The sequence below is a fragment of the Chaetura pelagica genome, unplaced genomic scaffold (genome assembly GCF_000747805.2).
Source record: "Chaetura pelagica isolate M959 unplaced genomic scaffold, ChaPel_1.0 scaffold153, whole genome shotgun sequence".
Taxonomy (NCBI): domain Eukaryota; kingdom Metazoa; phylum Chordata; class Aves; order Apodiformes; family Apodidae; genus Chaetura; species Chaetura pelagica.
The window spans coordinates 2,304,075-2,323,681 of record NW_009952707.1 but is presented as its reverse complement, the minus strand read 5'-3'; the positions used below and the strand labels follow the sequence as shown (position 1 = coordinate 2,323,681).

The window sequence follows — 19,607 nt, the reverse complement described above, 5'->3', positions numbered from 1 at the left end:
CGCCGGCGGCAAGTGCAGCGCAGCCGGGGCTCCCTGGCGGGAGCAGCACGCGGACGGGTCTCTTCCCAGGGAAACAAGCCCGTGCAAAGACCCTGCGTGTGCCTGCATCCCGTCCCGACCCACGGAGGCACAACTCGCTCGAGCCTCCCTTCCGCTTCTTCAAAAATACAGAATTACAATTTTCACCAAGTAATCAGATCCCACTGCAGCGTGTCCCCGTGTAAGGGCAGCACCAGAACCCACAACAACACACCACCAGCCCCCAGCCCAATCCCACCTCCTTTCCCAGCCAGGGATTTCTCACAGCTGCCCTTCCCTTGGCAGGTAGAAGTTGTTATTCCCTGGAATTATAATTTCTGAAATGTTGTTTTTCCTTTCACTCTGCAAGCAAAAGCAGGCAGTATTCTCTTCCACCCCTCCCTCCCACCCTCATTTTGCTGCCTCTTCTCTTTTGTTTTGTTCTGTGAGAAATACCAAGCTATTTCTAGTTGTAAGGGTAGTTTATACACATTACTAAATCTTCAGGGTGAAACTTTCCCTCAGTCTTTGCCTTTGTTTCCTTAATGGTAGCTATAAATTACCACTTTTCCTTTCTCACTGGAGCATCAGGCTTCATTGCGTTTGAAATGATCAAAGTTATTCTCTTCTAAAATGCAATGAGAAACAATCTATTGTATCTCCTGGACGGTTTCAGTCTTAGTCAAACTCATCTATAAATGCATAAGGCTGCTCATTAAACGCTCCAAGGATTCTCCAGCCCCACACTATACCCCAAGCTTCCACTGCCAGCAGAAACTAATACTTGAATTAAAACTTTCTCAACAGTTTCTACAATCTCATTAATTAAAAAGTCATACTTACGATGGGAATTCAGACATCCATGCAATTCTCATTTGGGGATATCAGCCAAGGTGTCGCTACAAAAAGTCTCCAAAGGGCTCAGAGGAGCCATCTCCCATAGAGGCACGAGACTACAAGCTTCCTCACAGAAAAGCTGTTACATATTTCAGGCTCTTTCCAGTCCAGGTACCTCAAACGACCAGTATCTATTTAATTACAATTCAGCACAAGATTTTATGAAAGATAAAATTTACATATGAGGAGTGTAGCAGAAAAAAAACCTAGTATGAGACACTGAGGAGAAAAGCCATATACACAACTAAAGCTGAGACACAATAAAAGCAAAGCTTTTTTTTACTTCTGTAAACTAAAATAGACACAAATATTTTTGAATGCCTGAGTTAGATAAGACCTCAATACTGCTTGGAAACAAACAGGAACAATATTTATCTTAGTTAATGAAACAATTATACTTAAATCTCAAAGTGCTTTGTGAAGAATCCTAGCAATTATTTCACATTTAACACTCATTTTTAAAAATTATGAATAATTGACATTAAAATCTCTTTAAAGACACAAAACAGACAGAAGCTCAAACCTTAACTCAGACATCTTTTTGTAGCCTTCTAAGCTTTTTCTATTTAACTACAGAATCACAGTGACAGATGACTGCATCTAGGACCAGTGACTTTCACTGGGAGAGAGAAGCTAGAAAAAATCTTAAGACTCAGCTTCAGCAATAAGAGAAGCATGATGAAATAAAACCAAACACACCAGGGGCAGTTCAATAGGAAGAGACCCCAAATAGCACTGTTTCAGGTTTTTCCAGCATAAAAATAAAATCACAAAGTTTTAGGTAGGAAAATTGCTACAGATAAATATCTGCCAAACGGAGTATTTTCATCATTATGCATACTGATTACCTAAAACCAATAGCAAGGGGTTTGCTCATCTAGGTACTGTACAGCAGTTTAGTTTCAAACTAGATTTTATCAGTATTGTGTGGACTAAAGCCCCATCCAGTTACATTTCACAGATATCTGGGGGGAGAGAGGTCTGGCTCTTTTAGGTTTGGAGAAAGGCTGCTCATCAGAAAACTTGTCTGCTTTTTCCAATGGCACCAACGTTTGTGCTGCCTTACAGTCTTGCAAAGCCTGGAACAACTTCCCTGGACCGCCAGGATCACAACACTGCTACAAACACTGCCTGCTGCTCCAAAGGAACTCTTCCACACAGATAAGACCCTCAGCTCCCCCTTGCTCTCCACTTTAAGCATCACTCGAAGCTGCTGCACACAAATAAAAACTTAGCTGCCTCAAGAGCAGCTGGATGTAAAAACCACTCCAGAAAGTCTGCACCTCATCTCCTGAGTCAAATAATTCTGCCTGGAAATTTGGGATAAAAACTGCTTTATAATCCCTGTTAATTTTTTTTTTTTATTCAATGACATTTTGTGAAGACATTCAGATTGCCATTTGTACTTCAATGTAGTGAGAAGCAGTCAGTGGGTGTGCTGAGCCAAGCAACGATGCATCGTATTGACCCAACATTTAACATGACTGAGCCAGCTTAAGGAGTGCTTGTGGCAGAAGCTGCAAACAACTGGGGGAGGAGGCCAGAACAAAAGAGGGAAAGGGGCAGACAGACAGATGAGAAAGTACTTTAAAATATTTCATTATTCTAAAGCTTTTCACACACATCCCAGAGCCATAGTTGCAAGCCTTACCTCCATATGTATATTACATGTTGAACAATTACTTTTCTTTGAAATTAATCACTCAAACGTTTGCCCTTTCACTCTTAATATCCAAGTGTTTTCCAAGCTATCAAATAGGGTCTTTAGTTCTACATAGAATAACACACCTTCAGTAATCAGCATTCTATTTTGCAATTTAACAATGGCTTTCACTGGGAGCAGACCTGCACATGGCTTATCCCAAACAATGAGGAAATCCAGGCTTCCTCTGGACACAAGGAGATTAAAAGATCTCACATAATTTATACTCCTCTGTCTTTTTATGCCACTAGTAGAAAAGCTTCCTTGAAACAAACATCAGATCCATCTACAATATTTTCAATGTTGTAGGGTCTGCATCTTAAAATGCCATTGTCACTGAAGAACAGCTTCTGTTTATTGCAGGACTGAAGACAGTCTGTTCTCTTAAGAAACACATCTTTTCGTTGATAGGGAAAAAAGGAGACTTGCTATGTGCAAAAATTTCAGGCAAATATATGCTTGGTGCAGAACTTGGACATCTGTACTTTCTAAGAACTTTCCTAGTCATCACTACAACAAATCATACCACAAGTACTTTTCTGAACCATTGTGAACAGGCCAGTTAGTCAACAGATAACAACTAGCACTCCAGCCCTCCTCACCAACAGACATTAATAAGTGTCACCTTCTATAAAACCATCTCAGACCTGACATTCAGAGAAGCACCCCAGCAGTTGCACAACACACTTTGTTCACCAAGGCTCCTGTTCTTTTTGTTCCCTCCCCTGACAGGAAGTCTGGAAGACCCAAGGTCACCTACAATGAAGTGAATGTTTCTGAAACCATACTTACCTCACTGCTCCATCCAGGCCTGCCCTGTGTCCATCCTCGAGATGACCTGCAGAGGAATTAGAAGCAGCAGATCTAATAAGCCTAGGGAACTGAGATGGTCTCAATTTCCAAGAGAGGCAGGTTTGGCAATCTCATACAAGTGTGGCATGCCAGGCAGCAGGTATCAAGTTCATGACTGCACCTCCCAAACCTGCCCAAGGCTCAGGCCACCAGCAACACCTCATCAGAGCATGGGGTGGGCTGAGTTCACCCTCAGCACATCCCCCAGTGAGTCCACAGGATGACTCCATCAGTTGTCAGTAGTGCAAAATAACTGCCAGCTCAGGAAGACTGACACTGTTCCCCCCAAGAGAGATCTTAACAGCTTTTATTTTGATTTGCTTCGCTTCAAAAAAAGTCTACACCACAGGCTAAGTGGGTGTGCATGTCTGTGAAGAAAAGAGGTGTAGGCAGCAGAGATGCCTCCAAATAATGATCAAAGTCCTTCCCTTCTGTGTTTTCCCTGGTGGTATATAAAACATCCAATGATAACCTCATACAGTTTGACACAGAGTGAACCTCATCAACTTCAGAAGAGTTCTAACTTGAACCGCAGTTCCCAGGCTGAGAAAATTACCTACTGTATTTGTTGGCTTCAACACAGAAATCTGTCAAAGCAGAAGTTGGCCATTGCTAACACGCAGGTCAGAAGAAAAAGCAAGTCTCCCCCTAAAACACAGGAAAAATGGTGCACCTGAAGGATGAGCTCTTTTTTGCAGCTGCTGGGCTGCTAAGGAATAGCAAAAACCATACAAGATGGGGGAGGGGCATTCAGCCCTCTTACCTGTTCCTGTCATTGTGCCTGGGAAGGAATCGTAGAACCAGTGTGACTGAGGTTGGAAAGGCCCTTGCTGGTCATCTTGTCCAATCCCCCCAGCTCAAGCAGAGATGTTCTGGAGAGTGCATTTTTGTTGAAGCAGGAGATGAAAGCCAGTAAAACTGACTTGACTTGGTCTCCCTGCTTCTCACACAATTGACACAGAAAGCTTTCAGGACACAGGCAGCAGAAAAGTTACAAAGGCATAACCACAAATGAATTGTTCTCACATCAGTTTACTACCCCACTCAAATCTTAGAACTAGATTTAATATATAGTAAGGCAGGCAGAACCAGTTTCAAGGAGATATAAGGAAAGCAGTACCTAATGAACTGAGATTATACTGGGCTCCACTACATGGAGGAGGAACCTTACTCTTGCCTTTGTGCCAGTACAACCTTTCCACTCGATAATCCCTCTTCTGGGACTGTCTACTTAGATCTTACCCTGGGCAAAGATGGGGTAAAAAAAGTAGGAAACAATATAGGCAAAAACTTCCAGGCACACGTGTGCTACAGATGTTGTCAGAGTCTCAGAGATGGAGGAAACTATTTTCTCACTTAACCTTGTATTTGAATCATCAGCTAGTTACATTTCCAACAATTCCCACTTCTCTGTATGGATCTTCTCACAGAAAGAGAAAGGTTAAGTACATAGAGGTGACTACTTGCATTTTTCAGAACATAAAAAAAACTAATATAAATGGCAGCATTGTGTGTGTATTCACAGATACTTTCCAAGATGTGCATTAGTCCCTTTGCATTCCTGTTCTTCCCATTCCCCAGCTACTGAATAGGCTGAATCTCTTCCACTGATGGCAGTCTGATCAACTGCTGCTTGCAAGAAGGTTGCACTGGTGCTGGGAGGGAGAGAGGTGTTTATTTTGAACAGATACAAAACTGTGCAAAAAGCAACTCCTGAAATCAGAGACTAAAATGTTATAGGTACCTGCAGTCAAAGAAGAAAAAATTATTAGCCAAATTATAATAAGAGGCTTTTGAAAATAGCACATTAATGCTATTTCTCATGTTAGAAGACAAATTTTATTGCAATTCAGCAAATAAGCTACACCTGTAAAACTTTTGTATATCCATTTCACATTTAATGTCCAATGGATTGAAATGTCACAGGAAAAATAAAAAAGGGAAACAGTACCTGGTTTTGTCATTATAATGTAAACTTCAATGTTCACCCATAAAAAAAAACATGCCAGTGATTTTCCCACATAGTAAAATATATAGTTTGTAAGGTATTGATGCTTTACCTTAGTTTAACAGTCAATCTCTAGATACAAAATAAAGAACTACAAAGATGTGAAGCATGTGTACAATATCTTCAAGTATTTTCAAGTGTCCTATAGCATCTTCCACTATGGACAAAAATCATTTGACAGTACACAGGAAAAGTTAAATCTGAATAGTTTCACTGCAGAAATCTTAATATATTCATGAATTAAAAACATAAAAATATGGATAATCTGGCTAGTAGGTTTCATTTGATCAATTTGAACAACTTGAAAAATACTCTTCATAATGGAAGAAGTTGTGGAATAGTCTTCAGTTCATTACGTTTTCAGCTACAGAATGTCAGGTGGTTAAGTTTATGGCATGTAAAGGCTATTATTTAATAAAGTTATCATCATGGCATTTCATTACATTTAAAACAAGTCTTTATTAATTTGCTTTTTCTTTGAACTATCACTGTATCACCTCTGACAGCATTCATCAAAAATGCACGACTAATGGATAGGTGATGGTCTGGGGTTTTTTTTTCAAATCACCTTGTAAATGTGTCTGACCAATTTAGCACTATATGCTTACTGCATTATGAACTACTTTCTATCATTGTATTTCTTTCTACAGAATGTATGCCTGCAGTTAAAAAAATACATTCTTTCCCCATTAACTGTTACAAAAACAAAACAAAAAACCAGCCTCCAACAAAACAGCATAGCCACATTAACCTGCAGCTACCAAATCTGCTCCCTTATTTTAGAGAAGAAGCAGGGAAAAAAAGGTTACAATTGCATTATTCTATTTCTAAACAAATGATGTGGTGCAAGTTTTAAAAAATTGAGATGGATTTTACAAAGCTCCAATTAAAAGACTGAAAGATGCCAACTAGACAATTTTTTCTTATCCAGAGTCATCCAATTCAGCAGCTGGAATCAAACATTATTCTGTGAGATTGATGCCAGCTCCATCAATGAAAGCAGGAGGCTGGTTTGTGGTAAACACTGAAGTGGTAGGGATTATGGACTGTCCTTAGATACGCCAGCCGAATCTCCTCCCAAGATCCTAGCACAGGCTACCACAGAACTATATTTAATATCTTATTCTTCCTTGGTAGCCTTGGGATTCAACAAAAACAACTTTTTTTCTCTGTTTCAGAACCTTCTACTGTTCTTCAGTAGAGCACATCCTTCCAGATTCAAAAGTCCATACCAGTCCCCACTGTAAGAGATGCAGGAAAGGTCTATCACAAAGTGGTCTTTCCTGTGACTCTAACTGAGGAGGAGGGAAGATGACCTCTGCATCTTCCTTTTCATCTGGACAGCAAGAAAAACAGGGTGCTGCCACTGACAGGCAGCTTCATCCTCATGTACCAGCCTAAGAACCCACCACGTGGGAACCAGCAAACCCAGCCTGTGCCTAACCCAGGTACTGCTCATTATCATAATGAGACCAAAAGATCCACACCAAAGAAAGCCAATTAAATCTCTGGTATCATGCCACACTAGTTGAACTTGTGTAAAGAAAAAAAACAAAACAAAACCAAAAAACACCTTAATTCAGGGTTAATTACCTCATGCAAGACAAAATTAATCCATACTTAATACTAAGCAAGATAAAATTTTAACTGGATCAACTAATCTGCTAAGGTCAAAATAATGAATCCAACCCTCCTTTCTTATGTAGGCATATTCCCTGTGAAATACACAGGCCCAGTAAAGCCATCTTAAACATAGCTGAAAGCACTGTGCATGTTGGGGGTTTTTCTAATATTAATATATAAACAATTTGGGGCAAGTGTATAAAGATTATCCCAAAATATTAAGTGGAATACATGAAATTCTAAGAATAAAGTACACCTGATTAATTTTTGTCCCTCCAGAGATGGGGAAAATAAATTTTAAAAAATAAAAATCAGTAAAACCAAGGCTGCACACACAAAACACTTCCGTGAAATGCTCCTGTAAGCCCCAGACTGTGGAAGAATTCACACCCACCCAGCATGAGGAGTGGCTTGGACATTGCCCTTACACCTTCCTAATGCTACTGTGAAATCAAAAAAGAATCTTGCTCTGATAAGTAGTGACAAAGGAACTTCTCACTTTAATAATGAAATAAATAAGACAAATGTAAAAATAGTCAAAATTTAATACATGTGCTATACTTATAAATTATGGAAATGAAACTATCACAAGATGTGACTAAGCTGTAGGTAAAGAAAAGGTGCTACAACATGGTATGAACTGAAAAACTTGGACTCTGCTTCTCAAAAGAGAGACAATACTGAGAGAAGTTTATACAGTGGAGACCTCTTAAATACATAGCCCTGAATTTCTGTACAGGAATTTGTAATGCTGATAAATCAGCCTGTTCTTAACTCACATATCTATTTCAAAGAGATTTTTATCGGAGGTTTCAAATGAACAGAGAAGCCTTTAGGCATTTGCCAAGTTCCAGATCTCCAATAAACTAAGCTTTCAAATTGTTCGTATTTTATTGTAGAAGTGGACTAAAGCTTGCTCTGTGAAAATTAAAAGCATCCCAAATGAAGCAGGCTGTGATAACAGGATCCAAGACAATTTCCTTCAAAAGGAAAAAAAAAACCAAAACAAAAAACAACTACTACTCACTGTCTTTTCTGAAAAATTAGGAAATCCTTATCTTTGTTAGTAAGATATAGCATTATTATTCTGTGGGAGCATAAACATCTTTATTTAGTCATCTGGCATTTGGGGGAAGGAACACATGTCCCTTTTTATTAGCAGTTAAGAGAATTACCAGCAGCAACCATACACAAAACTTCAAAAGGCTGGTTTGAGTGGAAACGTTTTTGTGTTAGGAACAATTATTCCAGGTTTTTCATTTAAGTGGGCTGCACTGTAAATTCTGAATTACAGCATGATATAGCCAGTTGTATCATTGAAGTTTTTCTGTTTGTTTCAAGACAAACTTACAAAACACAACCATAGGTTAAATAAATAAAAAACATCAGTTAAAAAACACAATTTCTTTTGTGCAATTATGTACTAATATGAAAAATATTACTTTGATCTCTGCACATTTCATGGTTCAGTCTCCTGGATTTTCACTAAAAATAATACTGACAACAAAAATAAAGGAAAAAATTATTTGTTGACAAATCAGTGCTTTGGAGCTATTAAAAAAAGCACACATCAGATTTGTAGTTCCCTTGCAGCAGAACATGACCTGATAAGTTAAAAATCAAACATTGGTAATAATGTTAATATATAAAATATTAGTTTAAAAACTATAGAATGACTTTCTCAGCAGAAATGGAGTGTATACATTGGGCTCTATGACATACAGCATATCTGAAGGCAAGGTCACAGAATGCTGAAAGGCTCACTGCACATTTTCTATGGCAAGGAAATACTGCAGCTTTAAAATAAGCTGCACAATACTCATCTCTATCTCTTTCACATGAAAGTGTGTAAAAAGCAAACCAGCAAATAAACTCTAAAATAGATTTATACCAAAATCCTCTTTTTTACACTGAGTTTACAGCTTCTATCCATTTGCCTGTACTGTTTTTGGAGTTTCCTTCAAGAAAAGTCAAAGTTTCATTTTAGGGCAATGAACAAGTTCACGAGACTGGCAGACAGAACTTTTGCATACGAATGAGAATCACTCCTTGTTGCTTTTTTTTCTTCTTTTGAGCTTTTCCTGTGGGACAAGAGGTCAAATATCGATTCCTTTGACAAGAGATGCCTCCAGGGTAATGTTGAACTCCTGCAAGGTCTGCAGCACTCGAATCAAAGAATTCACAAGAGTATGATCCTTAATCAGTGCTGTGTCTTCATACATCTGTGCTGTGATCGGGCAGTCTGCGAGCAGGGCGATCCAGTGGTGCAAAAGGTGGTCTCTGGCAAAGTGGGAATTTGCAATTTGGAAATAAAAATAAAGCCAAGTTAATGTCTCATTTTCACCGACATGATTTTTATTCTTTGCCTTCTAAACAGGCTCACCATCTTCTCCACATTTTTATAAAGCAGGGGAGGGGGAGTAACTTGTCTGTGGGAGTATCTGTGAGAGCCACGTTTCTGGGTTTTCCACCCCTCAACATCAAAACATATGGTTGCCAGGAGACCTGGAAGTCCCAAGCAGGCCCTAAGTCACTAGTCTGCTCCATTACCTTTGTGTTTAAGGGCTTCTGGATGGTCCCAGCTTCCCTTCTAACCATCTCCTACAACAAGTAGGTGCAAGATGGGAAATTCAACCAGTCATTGACTGGAGAGTCCTCACTAATGGATGGTTGTCTGTTTCTGTCTTCCAACATTGCCAGCTGTACAGGACAGGGAGGCTATTTACACCAGCCCAGTACCTTTCTCTCTCAATTCAGCTGCTCAGCTCTTTGGAATACACAGTTTTGTGTCTCAGATTTCCCACACTTCACATGTCCAAGAACTCAGTCAGGGCATGGTTCACTTGATCCTTCTTTGGTTACATCAAGGAACTGCATAAGTAATAGTCAAACTGCACAACCCAGTTGTGTGGATTTATCTTACTAATACGCAACATGCTCTTCATTTTCTTAAAATATCAGTAGTAATAATCACAACAACAATAATAAAGAAGTTTATTTATACCTGGCTCCAAGACACACCAGCATCTGAAACTTGCCATCCTTCCCAATGTTTCTAGGGGTGTTGTTGATAGCAGTGATAAAGCGACAGAAATTCCTGGCCCTTGTCTGCCAGTTCTCTTCTGGGACCATTTCATTCTGCTCAAGGGTCTCATAGTATGTTTGTGCTTTTTCTTAAAAGAATGGTGGGAGATAATTAGTGCATAAGGCTGTCCTAAAATATCTGAAATATCATTCTCCTGTGCTTGGAATAAAATAAATAGGCACTACAACCTTCAAATGTAGGTGATTAAATGTAATACCTCCTCAGTGTGATGCCTTCCCCTTAAGTGTGCTTACAAATCCATGGGCTAACCATATGGGACCACTGGCAAATCAGCATGAGTGTCTGCCTCATGCAGGGGATAGTTAAAGTTGAAAGATCTAGATTCTAAGTTCATCCATTAATTTACTGAATTATTACACCTAGGCATTGTTCCTTTCTTTTTGGTTCAGTCCTGTGTTTTCCATGTAAAACCGGGATTCCATTTTCTTCCCACTGAATTTTGAGATGCTACAGTAAAATGATGCTATAAGGAGATGCTGCTGAGATGCTTCCAAGAAGAAGGCTGTTCACACAGGCTGACACAGAGCAGCAATGATAAGGCACACAGATATATGGCAAAGACACAAGCAGGCTTGGGAATGTCTTCCTCCCACTTACCTAAGAAGTCCCAAATAAAGACATTTTTGAAGAGTCTTGGTGATTTAAATCCATGCTGAAACACTTGCTCAAGAGCTGAAACAAGTCCACTTTCTCCACACAGCAACAGTGTCAGACTGCCTCTCTGTCAAGCACAGACAGAAAGCACACACACTATTTCAGTTTGGAAACCTGAGACAAAAAAAGTGTCTCATGCATTACTGAAACCAGTTTTTAACTAGACACCTCAAGTTTCAGTCTACTGTCAAACAGTGGCTTCAGACAGGATGGCCCAGTTTTCACAACTCCTGAGCATTTAAAAATTTGTTGACCTCCCTAAAAACAAGGCTGAAGAAAGAAATCTCAGGGCCTCGTCATCATCAAATGAAGCCACAAAAAGACCAAGATAAAGATCATGAGTATGTTTAACCTATAATAATAACCACTGTACAGAAAATTAAGAAAGCATTTTCCTAATTTACTAAGTAACAAAGATCAGAGGACCATTGTAGCAGGTATCTCAGACTGTTCACCACTAAAACCAACATTTAATTAAATTTTTAAACCTCAGAATAAACCAAAACTCTTCATTAGAACATGATGGTAATATTTTGCAAAATGAGAGCATGACCACTTGAGATTACTGTGTAAATGGGATTATCAACCAGAACTACCTGCCATGCTATACTGAACTTAGAGAAGACAGGTGCAGAGGGAATGGGAGGACCTATTTGTAAAAAATCCATTCCTTTTAAGATATTACCCACACAGGAGCCAGCACTGCTCTACACCACCCCTCCTCATAAGGGCTGGATTTTGATGCTTTGACAGAGGCAAGCTTCTGAAGTTTGGTTCAGGAAATTACTGATGTGTCAGTTAAGATTATTCCATGTATAACACAGAAGTGCACCAGGGTAGTTGAGAACACTTCTGCTTTCCTCATGGGGGAAAGTGTGTGGGGGTGTTTGGGAGTGGGCCTGGTGTTTATTTCATTTTTTTTTTAAGTGGCCCATGGATTTTCATGTTTTAAGTATGAAAGATATTACCAAATGGGCATAAAAACCCACCCAGTACTCAGTGTAGATGCAAATGTCAGTTAATCCAGAGCAAACTAATCAGGAGGCAACACTCTTGACAGTGACACAAGTAGAATCCTTGGCATAAATTGACTAATAACACAATTTCCAGTAACAGAATGTTAACTTTTAATTAACAGAATGCTCCAGTTAGCAGCAAAATTGAGGTACTGGACAATTAACTATTCCCACAGTGTAGCTTCAGTGTCTCATTTTTGCTCTACTTAGGGAATTTTCAAACAGATGGCTGCTCATTCAATTTAGTCATTTCTGTTACGTATTCTATAATGCTCGCTAATAAGAGTTTTAAAGACAGGAGTGCCACTACACAGACAACACAACTCCCCACCTCCTTCTCTGGCTTGTGGAAATGCTTGACAATACCATTGACAGCTTCACCAATAGCTTCCTGTATCTGACCAGTATTTAACTCTGCAAAAAAGAAAAATATATTCAGATACTCTGTAACAGCTTTAGAAATAGCACCTGTGCATAAGGGATAAGGCATACCACAAAAAAAAAAAAGAAAAAAAAAGAGGAGGACCATGAACCAGTATAACTTACACTGTTAGTGAAAAAATGCTGGACTGCAGGTAATAGAAAACTAATTCTACTTTTACTTACTGTGGAAGAGGTAGAAATGGAGATGGTTTGTTTTTATATTGAAGTTAACACTGTAGTGTTTCAACACAACAATAGGTGGAAAGGATTATTTTTCTTTTTTTTTTTTTAAATTATGTGCAAATTCAGTAAGTAATCCAAGGAAAGGAGATGTGCTTTGATTAGCACCACCAAATCTGAGCATCCTGGAAATACTTCCTCTGATAGTTTCACTGTAAATTCAGGCATGTTTGGAAGCAAAGCAATCATCTGATTTATCAGGAATAAGACAACCCCAGAACAGTTGTCTCAGTGGAAAACTAAAGTCCATGAACAGAAACCACTAGCAAGCTTTTTCATCCATGAAGGACAGAAAGAGACAGGATAGTAAATTCCTTCAGGCCTCCATAGCTTTCATCCCACAGATGAAGGACAAGAACAGAGAAAACACCACTAGGGCAGCTAAGCATTGGACCAGAAGTCCAGAGACATCTTTCTTCCATCTTTGGAGACTTTCAAAACTTGAGTAGACAGAACACATTGCTCAGGACTGTCACTGGGAAGTTAGCTGGACTTGGAGTAACAGCTTGGGTTAAGAGAGTTCCACATGTCCTGTCCAAGTACAGATCTAAAATACAAGAAACCCTACAGGTCTGTCTGTAAGCTGCTCTCCTCAGCAATGTTGCAGAACAGTGCATAACAAGATATCCCCCACCACTCACTTGGCTTATTGTTTGGTGATATAGTGACAAATCGTCTGATCATGCTTGGTGACTGCTGCAAGGGAGGGGTTCGGCACTGCCGCTCATCAGCCTCAGTGTGGGAAGTCAACAGCTCTCCCACCAGGATCCTCTCTAAGCTGCCGTCATCCATTCCCTTCCCAAGCCACCTTCCACAGGGAAACCTACAAACATAAAGGAAATACGTGGATCAAGTATTTCAACCCAGATTAAATTCCATGCCAAAGACTTTCAACTGCAGTTGCATAAATCCCAAATTCTGCTAGTACAACTACTAGAAACACCTCGCTCATCTAGCAACAAGTAACAAAGTCTTGGTTTGGCTTTTGCCAGTAGAGGGAGCAAAAGTAAAAGCAGCCTTTCCTCTCCAAGGTAGTGCTAAATGTCACAGTAAATGATTCACAAAGCAAGCAGTGGAAGATTTTGTCTTGTGTCCCGTGTATAACACATGATTTGTGGGCTGCAGAGCAAAAAGAGGTAAAAGGGGAAGACCCATTACACACTATAGATGGGGGGTGAAATACCTGTGCTTTCATTGCATGTGTTACGTAGCAGGCTAGCCCCCCAAAAAAACCCAAACATGTACTTACATTCCAGAATAGCAATACATCTATTGAATTGGAATATTGTCAGACACTAGAAAGCACATGTGCTCACGTGCTCATTATCCCTTTCTGTGAACCAATGTTGATGACAGTTTAATCAGCTTAATCAGAAAACTGAACTGCATCCAAAAATAGAATCTTGACTCTTCCTTTAATTACAAACAAGCTGGCATAGAGAATTGAGTAGACTTCCTCACCAATTTGTCATCAAGAACCTGACAGTTTCTCTAAACAAAGGACAGGGCATCAAACTATGCTGTACCTAACACAAATACATTTAATTGTTACTGTAGATCTTGTTCCTTCACTTTCATTATGCAAACACAGGTTTCTAATGTCCATAGACCCTTGTGTTCCAGCTTGTGACCAAAGGTCTCCCTATTAACACCTAGAGTGCTCAGCCTTAATATAAAGTAATACTTCTATTTGGTAAGCAGCAAGCTCTAACTTCCTACTTCTTCCTTGGGCTTAGGGCAGATTATTTTTAAGATGCACAACAGTCAACTCATCTTCTCCACTAATGTTTTAACACTAGACATGAGTCTGCAAACTGAAAAGTGTTTAATTTTGTAAGAATCACTGCCTGCTTAATGCTAGAAGCCAAGTGACCTTTCTATGCCCTTCAGGTAGCAGCAAATGTAGACACAGAGTCTCAGGAGGTAAGACCTTTCTAATAAAATAAGGCCTACTGTGCCAGCTCCCTGCAGAAATTCTACTTACCCAACAAGAAATATCAGGATGATACTTACTTGTAAGTATGCCCTGTTATTTCATTTCTGACCATAACATATTCCACTAGCCACTTGGCATACAGCCCTGAATTATCATGTCCTATTTGCACCGTGGTCAGCTTTCCCAGGTTCTGGCACTGCAAATTAAACAAAGAGTTTGTCAGAGTAAACTAGAAGAAAGCAGCATGTTAGAGGAGTAAACAGAGAAAATGCTCAGACAGGGAATGACAAATGTGGTTCATCTTTTCTGATTGTGTGATCAATTCTGGACTTCTAAAGGGCAGGTCACTTTGTTTTTGTTTATATGCTTTGTTTTGTTAAATACTATTTTGATCAGCAGAGAGACCATCAGTTGAGCTAGATTTTTCAATTCAATATTACTTAATGCAAGCACACACAAAAATCAGAGCAGAATCACTTCTTTGTCTCCAGTAGAAGAGGATATGACACCTCCCACCACTACACCTCAAAGTTGTAATATAAAGACAGTCTTGTCCATGCTTGCACTAAGGATTTGTCAGTCATTTTGCTCTGTGTGTTATTAAATACAGATTAAATTTGCTATGTACACAAAGTATTCGCTACTAACCACATAGACTAAAAATATTAAATGTATGGCAAGATGATACAGCAATAAGAGACTTTAAAACTGAAAAAAGAGAACAGACAAAGCATTTTTTGTATCAAGCAATACAAACCTCAAAAGTCATTTCTAATACATTCCTGGGAATCTGCAGGACTGCCGTTTCACCCAGTTCTCCTGAGATGCAGATCCAAGGATTGGCAGTAAACATTGAGCCACCAAGTTTCTTGCTAGGAACAATCAATATATGGTATGGTATCACTGCAAACACAAGAAGAATTAACACTTCAAAAACTAAAAAGGATCATTACGTAACCTCTTTAATGAGGAGGGAGGGGGAAAGGCAAGTCATACTTGGATTATTTAGTTATACAAATACTGGAGTGCCATGAAAGGTTAAAACAACAATTAAAGCTGCTTTTTAATCATAGTAACACTTGTCATTAAGAAGCAGAGCTGATGGCAAAACAAACGTGAAATGGAAAAAGAAATATGGATTAAATAATGACTTCATATAACTTCTCAATTGCCAGCCTCCAAACATGTCATGAAGATGGTTACTTCTCCTCATCATAGAGACAAGGAAGTAAAAACAGAATATTCAAGTATCCAGGACTGTATTGTAGCTCAGCATGCAACTTGATGCTCAACTCTTAACAGCCTGCTTTTGAGTGTTCATGTATGCACACCACACTGCTACCACCAGTTCCCAACCAAAGCCGTTGCAGGGCTTGTTTGCAGCACCATGCACTACCAAGGCTGAACAAATTAAGTGAAAACACATTGTAATGCTGCAAGTTTCTCTGTACCCTGTTGCTCTTAGTTATGCCAACCATACAGACTTCTTGACTTTAAAAATAACACACAACTCTTTTCCTCTCTAACTGGCACCACACATATACAAACACTCCCTGGTCCTCTGGTTTACCAGTGACTAATTCAGCACAGTATCACCTGAGTTACAGCCCCTTCTCTGACTCAGGAGGTATCTGCTCTTCAATCACCTAGCATCTCATGCATGTCCTTCAATAACCCAACTTTTATAACAAAATCCAATTAACTCAACGGTCACTGTGTTTCTTGGCAATCTGCCCTTACTTTGTGGTGCATAAATGGATTACAGTCAGGGCTTTTCAGCTGAGGTGTTTAATACGTTTCTCTCTCAGCTGCCATTGCCTCAAGAAAGCAGCATTTGATGGTTGGATTTTCCTAAAAAAGCATTTAAGAATTCTTATTATGTTTGGCTTTTTATCTTCTGTCCTGATAGTCTTAAATTAAATGATAATTTAACTGCATCAAGCAGACCAGGTTTTAGCATTGTCCCAAACTTGCCCACAACTGAATCAAAAACTATTTTGTCTAGACATTTGCTTGCTTTGTCTTACATTCACACAAATATGGATAATAACATACCATCAAGGGTAGCTCCTGCCATAGAGGGGTCTTTTCACACTCCCCCACCCCCAATTTTATACACCTTGCTAAAACCTCTCTTATTCTGTCTTACTGGTGAGGTCCTGTGGCAGCAGGTACACAAATACATGAGAACTCTAAGACATTTATGCACCAGAAACAACAGGTTAAAAGCTTCTCTAGGATATCTTTTTAAATAAAAGAAAAAAAGAGGAAAAAGTATTTCATTGCGTTACATGTGTTGCAGAATTCTGATGCAACCCTCAATGGGCATTTCATTGTTATCCCAATGTTATCCTCAACTTGGAGACAGTCATGCAGCAAAGTAGGCTGAGTATGAAAAGGGGTACTTTTTTTTTCCTTTTAATTTCCTAGCATGTGTTAGCTAATATTCTTACCTCAATAATGAATAATGCGCACTGGTCTAGTTTAGTATGACGCAAACAAGCCCACCACAAAATTTTCTGTTGAGAAGTCTTTCTCAACAGGATTAAAGCTGGGGTTTTTTTTCCTAACTTGGTAAAATACAGAGTCTTTAGTGACAGAGACACTACTTTTTATCAGAGAGGATCACAGAAATGGTGACACAGCATACACAGGTAGATACCAGGCAGAAAGCAGAACAATTGCATTAAGGCACATTGCTCAGAGCTGTTTCAGAGTTTTGGATAAGGAATCAACCATATGTAGAAATCAGAGTTTCAGGACAGCAAATACTTACAGATTGTTGTGAAAACATTGGTAAAGCAAAAGTAATCAACAGCATTGAATGACAGGAGATGATACAAGAATTGCTCTTTCTCATCATCACAGCGGAGGAACGCGTAACGCTTGTAGAGCTTTCTGAAAATGCAGAACAAATCATTTGCCACAGTCAAAGGTACTTTCAGTGAAATGTTTTCTATTGTGCATATTTATTAGGTAAACTATAAAGAATGTGCAAGTGATTCCAAATGACAAGTGATACTGGTAGAGGCAAGAGTATTTAATGTGCCAAGGTATGTCAACACTCTGCAAGTCTGAAGTCTCTCAAGTGCACCAGGCCAATACTTCATGCTGTTTTCCACCCCCCAAAACCCATGTTTGGGGTGGTTTGAGGGTCTTCTCCCACCCAAAAGACAGGAAGAGAGATTTTGTACTTTCTTGGAAAGAATTATCCAACTTCTTTCATCCATGTAAAATTACAGAATTGGAGTAAAGAGACAGTCCTCGTTAATTACCTTCAAGCAGACAGTGCCCTTGGAGAGCCCTCCAGCACACAACAAGACAGTTTGTATTTCTGCTTGTATTAAGTTATAGGTGATAGTGCAAGGCCAATATCAACCTGCACCTTAAGCTGCAGAATAACTTCACTGGTGAGAGTACACAGCACCTGACATCACCAAAATACGCACGCAAAGGTGGCCTTAAAGTCCTACCATTCCCTTTTACTGGTTGCAAACTCTTTGCTAGGACTGTGATTTTGCACAAAAGTGCAACTTCTTTTAGGTGGAATTATCAAAAGATGCAGCTTAGCAGCCTTCTCACTAGTAAACAGAATCAATCCTACATACTCATTGAAATTACTCAAACACATTAGAGAATTTAACACTGCAAGACTTGCAATGAAGAAACTTTGAAAAAAGTTTACAACCATAACCTCTTCAAGTGCAAATTTTGACTGGAAAACATGCTTAGAGTTACTCACTTGTATATAGCCATTACCACTATTTTTGTTAAATATGCAACCAACAAGTAATACCAGGGTTAGTGAACAATCCTAACCTAAGAGCATGCCAAGATGCACCAAAACCCAACTGATGCTAGAGGAATACTCAAAACATCAGGAAAGCATTAATTAGGTGTCAGAAATGCCAACAGAGTCATGGGTAGGTTGTTCCTGCAAGGAGGGCATCCTGACAATTCCCCTCAGTTTCAGATATCAACTACAAAAACTCAGCAAGTGACCTACAAGCCAGTAATGTGCAAAACAAATCAATGACCATTCACGCACACAGACATTCTCATTTGCATAGCAAACATAACACTAGAGATTGACAGGAAATGTTCAATGGAACTAAATATACTGAGCTTTACATCAACATAAGCTGCCTGTAGCCACAAGAGTAGCAAACCCACAAAGGTCTCACAGGTGACCACGTGCATGTTTCATCTGAACAATCTGAACCACATGTTTAGACAGCCTGCCCACAAGGGTATGTGTTGTCTTGCCTTTTCAATATGCAAGATTTCCCATTTTACTTGCACATATAAAGGTCTCAGGGGAGCGAAGCTGTGTGACTTCCACCTCTTCCCTAACTCTAGTCCCTTGGCAAACTAGAAAGAAACCAAACATGTTTCAGTTTTCTTGGTTTTTTTTGCCAAATGTCAAGTGAAGACAAAAGGTTAATAACAATATCTAAGAAGTGCTTCAAAAAAGAAGATCACATAAGCATGTTAACTGTAAAATGGCAGACACTGCACAATTATTTTCAGTACCTCACTAACTGGGCACTGCTTCCTCTAAAAACAACAAACGGAGCATGCCCTAAATCCATGCTGCCTAAAACACCCCTCTAAGTAGTACTTCTAAACACACAGCACAAAGCTCACAAGACCATAAAGAACTGATGTCATTCCTATGCAAGTTGTTCCTTTGCTTGTCACTTGCACTTTAAACATTTTTACTGCTGCCTCCCTCTCTTCTAGAGAATCAGAGTCTGTCTGATAGACAAACAGTGCATTGGTCAGCGTTAAGAGAGTCGAGTTGTTCCCATCTTTTGAGAGGGTAGGGTGGGATGGAGTGTGGTGCTGTGTGGGAAGTCCTCTCACAGCACTTGTTCTGTGTGGGACGAGCACTGCTAAATTTAACCTGAGCTGGACTGCTGACTTCACAGGAGAGACCTAACCTTAGAGATATAAGTAGATTTATTAGTTGTCCTCAACTCTGTCCTTCAGCTTTTCCTTGCTGTCAGAAGACCACAGCTTCATCAGAAAGTCCAACATAATTCAATACAAGGCAAATCTCAAATAATCAGCAGTTGGGGCTTGGAGGATTAGGGAGAGGGAGAACATTTCTTGGAAGGTAGTGTGAGTGT

The 19,607-nt window shown here is 39.5% G+C and overlaps 2 protein-coding genes across 2 annotated transcripts in view; both read right to left on the bottom strand.

The window, feature by feature from the left end:
• The window catches only part of SCUBE2 (signal peptide, CUB domain, EGF-like 2), a 48,114-nt gene extending 43,869 nt beyond the window's left edge, over window positions 1-4,245 (bottom strand). Inside the window, exon 1 of the mRNA XM_009994272.1 lies at window positions 4,233-4,245. Coding sequence (XP_009992574.1) covers window positions 4,233-4,245 — 13 coding nt within the window. The remainder of the gene's footprint in view (window positions 1-4,232) is intronic.
• A 4,486-nt stretch (window positions 4,246-8,731) lies between these two features.
• Window positions 8,732-19,607, bottom strand: part of DENND5A (DENN/MADD domain containing 5A) — a 47,981-nt gene continuing 37,105 nt past the window's right edge. Inside the window, exons 17-24 of the mRNA XM_009994271.1 lie at window positions 17,252-17,373; window positions 15,233-15,378; window positions 14,553-14,671; window positions 13,181-13,362; window positions 12,208-12,290; window positions 10,804-10,927; window positions 10,105-10,273; window positions 8,732-9,380 (exon numbers count right to left, since the gene is read on the bottom strand). Of these exons, the coding sequence (XP_009992573.1) occupies window positions 9,197-9,380; window positions 10,105-10,273; window positions 10,804-10,927; window positions 12,208-12,290; window positions 13,181-13,362; window positions 14,553-14,671; window positions 15,233-15,378; window positions 17,252-17,373 (1,129 nt within the window). The 3' untranslated portion in view covers window positions 8,732-9,196. The remainder of the gene's footprint in view (window positions 9,381-10,104; window positions 10,274-10,803; window positions 10,928-12,207; window positions 12,291-13,180; window positions 13,363-14,552; window positions 14,672-15,232; window positions 15,379-17,251; window positions 17,374-19,607) is intronic.